The sequence below is a fragment of the Electrona antarctica genome, assembly GCF_951216825.1.
Source record: "Electrona antarctica genome assembly, chromosome: 14".
NCBI classification, from domain to species: domain Eukaryota; kingdom Metazoa; phylum Chordata; class Actinopteri; order Myctophiformes; family Myctophidae; genus Electrona; species Electrona antarctica.
The window spans coordinates 46953242-46961020 of NC_136795.1; the positions used below are offsets into that span (position 1 = coordinate 46953242).

A 7779-nucleotide genomic window follows, 5' to 3' on the forward strand; every position below is an offset into this window, starting at 1 on the left:
ACATTCAGGAGGAGTAGTTCCAGACTCTATATAACATTCAGGAGGAGTAGTTCCAGACTCTATATAACATTCAGGAGGTGTAGTTCCAGACTCTATATAACATTCAGGAGGTGTAGTTCCAGACTCTATATAACATTCAGGAGGAGGAGTTCCAGACTCTATATAACATTCAGGAGGTGTAGTTCCAGACTCTATATAACATTCAGGAGGTGTAGTTCCAGACTCTATATAACATTCAGGAGGAGTAGTTCCAGACTCTATATAACATTCAGGAGATGTAGTTCCAGACTCTATATAACATTCAGGTGTAGTTCCAGACTCTATATAGCATTCAGGAGGAGTAGTTCCAGACTCTAGCATCCAGATATATTGTGAAATAGTTGTGTGGCTATGAGAGACTGTCGTCGACCCAAAAATGGGTCCCGACCAATATGGTTTGGGACACAAATGGTAAATGGTGCATTTATATAGCGCCTTTATCCAAGGCGCTTTACATAGATTGTGCATTACATTCACCCATTCACAGTTTTCACACACACACATTCATACACCGATTGCGGCGGAAGCCATGCAAGGCACCAACCAGCACATCAGGAGCAATTTGGGGTTCAGTGTCTTGCCCAAGGACACTTAATCGACATGTAGACAGGAGGAGCCGGGATTCGAACCGCCAACCCATGGATCATTGGACGACCTGCTCTACCTCTTGAGCCACAGTCGCTGAGCTGAAAGTATACCTGCTGGCTAGATGGATGTGCAACATGTAGCTTCGGCAGTGACGGCACGGCTATGACGATGAACCACCCATCCATCTTCAACCGATTATCAGGAGTCGGGTCGCGAGGGAAACAGCTCCAGAAGAGAGCTAACTTCATCCTGGGGGATCCCGAGGCGTCCCAAGGCCAGTTTGGAAATATCATCCTCCCATCTGATCCTTGGTCTGCCCCGGGGGTCTCCTTTCAGTGGGACATGCAACGAGGACCTCCCTAGGGAGACGCTCGGGAGACATCCTTAAACCCATTTTGACCTGAGATCAGATTCTAAAAATGTCTTCTACATCCTGACAGTTTTCTGAAAAAGCTATGTTTCTATGTCAGTCGTTCTTCGATTTAAAAAAAATAGCAGACTTACTTAGTGGCAGCAGTGGCCGAATGGATTGCGGAGCGGTCTTGATACCGGAAGGTCGCCAGTTCGAATCAGCGGTCCGACACGTTAAAATGACCACCGCTGAAGTGCCCTTGAACAAGGCATTGAACCACTACGATGAAATGTTCTATGAGCAGGGCCTGGCTGGAAACAAGTTCTTGAGCTTAGCCCAGATACCCTGGGTAAATATAGTAATCATTTCATTTAATTTCATTTAATTTAACAAGCTCGTAGCGCGGCACTCGGTGGCGCGCTATGAGCTTGTAGATCTGCTATTTTTTAATAGCTAAATCATAACATAATGCTAACACCAAAAGGGGTTCCCGCCCAAAATGAGCTAGGGAGACGCTCGGGAGGCATGCTTACTAGATGCCCGAAACACCATGAATGTGAGCAAAGGCCACAAAGACACCGACATAACAAAACATCACCTTCAATAAACAAGTTATAATAATTTCTGTTTAATTATAATCAAGAAACAATAATACCCAGCAAAAACCAAACCCACGTTCTTATCTTTATAATTATGAGCAAACAAGGTACGAATGTGATCATAGAGAGTCTCTGTCCTCGGAGAGGTTTGAACTGGGTCTGTGCCCGTCAATCAAAGTGATAAGTAAAGATTGTCATCTGCTGAACGAAAACAATAATAAAACATGTTAGAATCGAGCCTGAGCATGAGCCGTCTGCAAAAAAGCACTGTATTACATTATTCTTTTTGTCTTCCATCACAAAATGATTTGTTTAAAAACAAAACAAAATAAATCCCTTCTGTTAAACACACCTTAAGGGCCCGGGGTTATTTCATCCATTAATAAAATGTGCCCAGCGTTTATAGCGCCCCCCGGAGCACTTTTACCGACGGACCGGATGTTGTCCCGGATGTGGCTGTAGCAGCTAAGTGTAGCCAAAACACTCTCGATGCGATCGACAACAACGGGAGGCGAGATTAAATCTAACGTGGCTAGCGACTGGACAGCGTCTAACACATAATCTTTAGACGGGATGATTTAGATCGCAAGTTTTAAGATTTCCGTTGTCGTCGGCTAAACAGGGGGGGAACATTTCCGATGACGTCTCACTGTTGCGCAACATCGAGGATTGCGCAACAAGCGATCCTATAGGCTGTGGAGCGATCCGTTTTTGATATCATTAATCTCCGCCTTGTTAATCAATCTCCGTCAGGGGCATCAGACCGTACTAAGTACCCGGACGCAGATCTCCGCCCCGGGCCCTTAACCCATTTAGGCCCGACCTCGACATTTAAAAAATGTAAATCATGACAGTTTTCTGAAAAAACCTGTGTTTCCATGTCAGTGGTGCTCAACCTTTTTCCTGTATTTGGCCGCCGACCCCTATCTGAAAATATGTTGTTCCAGGGACTCCCCCAGAAGCAAAGATTTGAGTTAAAAACGTTCGCTCTGAAAGAATTATATTCAAAGATTTGTGCCACATTTTCAAGATTTTTCAAAAATAGCAGACCTACAAGCTCGAAGAAGATCTACGAAGAAGATCTACGTAGCGCGCCACCGAGTGGCGCGCTACGTAGATCTTCTATTTTTCAATAGCTAAATTATAACATAATGCTTAAAACACCAAAAGGGGTTCCCGCCCAGAATGGGTTAAGGTGTAAATAGCGGCCGTTTCTCTCAGCACCAGAGCGATTATTAGTCGACAAATCACGTCGATTGTAATAATGAATTAAATGCAGGTAAAACAAAATCACACCCGTGTGAACTGAGTGGTGTAAGGTATTATATAGCCTGATCAGCTGTGGTCTGACGTAATGAAATCACACCCGTGTGAACTGAGTGACCATAGCAACCATGCTCATTTTTTTGGTACGAACAAACACGTGGACACGTGACCACGTAAACTAACAAAGCCAGTTGTTGGAGTGGTTTACACCACTCAAAAACACAATTCCTGATACATGTTCCGTCATGTGACGATGTCATGTGATGATGTCAAATGATGATGTCACGCACACCAAAAACAGCCGATCTACAAGCTCACAACGAGGTGCGGATGTGATGCTATGTGAGCTTGTCGATCGGCTATTTTCGGCACGCGCCATAACGCTACGGTATAAATGGGGCTTAACAGTGCGACGCGAGGTAAGGCTTGTTGAAAGAACACATCGCATCATGCGCTGGGAGTGTGTAGAAGGAACTTTAGTAAAAATTAATGCATTTTGTTGTATTGCACCCGTTGCCAAAATATTTGGTCATTACAGTAACTCAGCTCATGGCTGAACTCGTTTCAATTTAACTCGTTTTTTTTTTTTTTCTTTGGTCCTTTTGATCATAATAGAGATACACAATGAGTATAAAGATCAGCATTATTATAGCAATTATATAAAAAAGCACTTCTTGGGGCTGAGCGACGACACATAATTAAGGCCACGTTAAAAAAACGGACTAAACGTTGGGATCAAAGATAAATACAGCCGCGATCTCCACTCTCTATCCAAACATCTCCACGCGCACAAAGGAATGTGGTCGAATACAAAAAAAAAAAAAAAAGGACAAGTTCTCAGGCCTTAGACCTACAGTTGGGTGCCACCGATATTGTCCCTTATCATTTCACCCATTTAGGCCTGACCTCAATTTAAAAAAATCCTTCTAAAGCCTCCAGATTTCTGAAATAAATATTTTCACGATTTTCAAAAAATAGCAGACCTACAAGCTCGTAGCGCGCCACTCGGTGGCGCGCTACGAGCTTGTAGATCTGCTATTTTTCAATAGCTAAATTATAACATAATAATGTTTAAAACACCAAAAGGGGTTCCCGCCCAAAATGGGAAATATTAGCAAGAAAACCCGGGCTGGAAAAATTGTATATGTGTGTGTAGAACGATTGTAACAGCGATACGATACGTATCACGATACATGGTTGACGATACGATACATGGACGATATTGGTTCATTATGGCGATACGATCCGTTACGATTCAAGGATTTGAAATCGATAGTAGCTATTTAAAATACATTGACATTATTTTAAACGAAGTGATTAAACCCCTTTTTATTTTTTCTTCACAAAATTGCTAAATACCACACACAAAAGTATAATAGTATTGATACAATCGATTATTTGCATAGAAAAACGATTCGATACCGATTATTTGTATTGCAAAACGATTCGATACATAGTCAATGTTGCCGTTTTCATTTCAATATACTTTGATTATTGAAATTAAAATCGATTTTTTTATGCAGTTACTACATCGTTACACCCCTAATATATATATATATATATATATATATATATATGGTAATGACATATTTCAAAGTATCAATTTCTAATCAATGGAGCAATTACATCATGGAAAGGTAACTACACAACCCAAACCTCTACCAAACGTATCCTGGCCCTAATTTCCATGACGTTGAAGTTCAGCCATGGACTCCTCCGATCGTCGATATAAAGATCAGAGGGAACCCCTCACTCACTCACCTCTGCGCATCAGGTGTGGACTGGGCCCCCGGGAGCCCCCCTGAGAGTGGGGGGTCCCCGCTGTCAGGTAGACCGACCCGTTCCTCTGGGGAGGTGGGGTGGAGGTGAGCTCACGGGCCGGGCTGCGGAAAAACACACACAAGGTCAAGATTATAACGGTGCGGGGCGAGAGGTACAGTGAACTATACTAAATAGTGGTTCTCAACCTGTGGTACCAGGGGCCCCACTGGTGGACGGCGAGGGTATTGCAAGTGGGCCTCCCAAATAGTTGCCAGAAGACAAAGATTTGAATTAATCCATTCTGGGCGGGAACCCTGTTTGGTGTTTTAAGCATTATGTTATACTTTAGCTATTGACAAATAGCAGATCTACAAGCTAATAGCGCGGCACTCTGCTATTTTTGAAAAATCGAGAAAATGTGGCGCAAATCTTATATATTCTGTCACAGCAAACGTTTTTAACTCAAAGCTTTGCTTCGGGGGGGGGGGGGGGGGGGGGGGTCGGCGGGCATATTACATAAAATTGTTGGGGTCCTTGACATGAAATATTGAGCACCACTGATATAGAAACATAGGAATTTCAGAAAACTATCAGGATTTAGAAGACATTTGTTAAATTTCGAGGTCAGGCCTAAATGGGTTAAAAAGTGATACTGATAAATGCAAACTATGTTAGTTCCATTGATCCAAGGAGGAACACCATCTATCGGACTGATTATTAGCTCTGAAAATTGCATGCGGCCCACCCATCTGACCTGTTAAGTGGCGTGATGGGTGGGGGTGGGGTGGTGGGCCCACCCATCTGACCTGTTAAGTGGCGTGATGGGTGGGTGGGCCCACCCATCTGACCTGTTAACCCACCCATCTGACCTGTTAAGTGGCGTGATGGGTGGGCCCGGCCACAAAGGCTTCCACGAAGTGGGCCCTGATCCAGAACAGGTTGAGACTCCACTGAACTAACCGATTCAATCAATTACGAAAGAATAATCAATTTGGAACATTTTCAAATATTCCCCAAAAATAAAAATATTCTATACAATCTGACAACACACAATTTTCTCTTTTTTTAATTGTTTTTATTCAACTTATAAAATATGGCTTAAGTAGTTGATTAAAAAGTCTATATAGAATTTGTCACGCAGATTTGTTGATTGAAGATTTAATCAAATTAAAGGACCACTTCACCACTTTTCAACATCTCTTCATATAATTGGTCCTCACTAATGTTCATGATAAAACACCACCATTTTTTCCTACTCAGTCTGTGTCTCATAGGAGGGCTTTGGGCAGTTCGGACACCCGTCCACCAGTGACACCAGTGACACCACAATTTTTTCCTGTGTCTCATAGGAAGGCTGTGGGCAGTTCAGAAACCCGTCCACCAGTGACATCATCATTAGGCAACAAGATTTGTTTTAAAATATATTTAGATTTTCATTATCGTGAGAACGATGGCTTCAACTTTTGCATTGCAACTTTTCAGGAAAAGAAAGCCTGCCGTTTCTATTAGCTTGGATTCACCATCGATGATGTCACTGGTGGACGGGTTTCTGAACTGCCCACAGCCTTCCTATGAGACACAGGAAAAAATTGTGGTATTTTATCATGAACATTAGTTAGGACCAATTATAGGAAGAGAAGTTGAAAAGTGGTGAAGTGGTCCTTTAAACAAAACAGCAAAAAGTGCTACTCAATTACTTGCCTATTCAAAAAAAGAACAATCAAATAATACAATAGAATCAATAGTTGCAATATAATAATAATCCAATTAGCAGTCAATGTGTCAGGGCAGACACAGCGAGGGAGGACTCATGTTCACCTGTTGAGGCAGGCATATGGCTGACCTCTGCTGCAGGCTGAACCTTAGTTATTTATTATAACCTTAGTTTTGCTTTTAAATATGTTTGTATAAACTGTTTTAACCTGTTGTACGGCGACCTTGAGTGCCCTGAAAGGCGCCTTATAAATAAAATGTATTATTATTATTATGCAGAACATCCAACTCTTCATGGCGTTTCATGGAGCACCGCTTATTTATCCCATTTAGGCCCGACGTCAAAAAAAAAAAACGTTCGCTCTGAAAGAATATATATTCAAAGATTTGTGCCGCATTTTTACGATAAAAAAAAATAGCAGACCTACAAGCTCGTAGCGCGCCACTCGGTGGCGCGCTATGAGCTTGTAGATCTGCTATTTTTCAATAGCTAAAGTATAACATAATGCTTAGTTAAAACACCAAAAGGGGTTCCCGTCCAGAATGGGTTATGATGATGACGTTGCACACAATGCTCATCACAAACACATAAACACATTGTTACGTTTTTGATTTGATATGATTCAGACGTGAACGAGAGGCTGCAGAAATTGAGGAGTCTCTTTCAGGAGGTTGATAATAAAAAAACGGTTCGCCGATGCGTGCCGCGTGCGAGGTGAGACGCATGCGGCCGCAACGGGAAAGGCTTCCAGACCACATGACAGACAGACAGACAGACAGACAGACAGACAGACAGACAGGCCTACATGATGGAGGGCGAGGATAAGAAGCTTCCAGTAAATCAGTGGTTCTCTTAACATTTTCATCCAAACCAAAATGTATTTATTAGGCTTTGAGAGAATGTTGTGCCCAGGGATAAGGACAAGAATTGTGTTGTACATTTTTTGTTGGGGACCCCCTGGAACCCACCTCAAGGTCCCCTGGGGGTCCCCATGGAACCCACCTCAAGGTCCCCTGGGGGTCCCCCTGGAACCCACCTCAAGGTCCCCTGGGGGTCCCCATGGAACCCACCTCAAGGTCCCCTGGGGGTCCCCATGGAACCCACCTCAAGGTCCCCTGGGGGTCCCCCTGGAACCCACCTCAAGGTCCCCTGGGGGTCCCCATGGAACCCACCTCAAGGTCCCCTGGGGGTCCCCATGGAACCCATCTCAAGGTCCCCTGGGGGTCCCCGGACGGAAGTAGAACTCTGAGAACCACTGCTCTAAAACAATCAACTCCCTCCGGAAGCAATTTTAGAGATGAATTTAGCATTTTGCATGAAGCTGAACCAAGCAAATTACAAGATTTAAGATTGAATTCTTCTTTCATCATTTCAATAGCTGTCGGGGGAAAACAGAAAACGTCAACGTTTGCCTGCGCAGCAGACACACAGCAAAACAACCAAGACAAATAAATCAAAGT

The 7779-nt window shown here is 43.2% G+C and overlaps 1 protein-coding gene across 1 annotated transcript in view; it reads right to left on the bottom strand.

Annotated features, from left to right (window-relative positions):
* Positions 1–825: 825 nt before the first annotated feature.
* LOC306937258 (rho GTPase-activating protein 44-like) overlaps positions 826–7779 on the bottom strand; it is a gene marked incomplete at its 3' end in the record, with an annotated part of 76413 nt that continues 69459 nt past the window's right edge. Inside the window, exons 10-12 of the mRNA XM_079520925.1 lie at positions 5360–5411; positions 4606–4727; positions 826–986 (exon numbers count right to left, since the gene is read on the bottom strand). Coding sequence (XP_079377051.1) covers positions 826–986; positions 4606–4727; positions 5360–5411 — 335 coding nt within the window. The remainder of the gene's footprint in view (positions 987–4605; positions 4728–5359; positions 5412–7779) is intronic.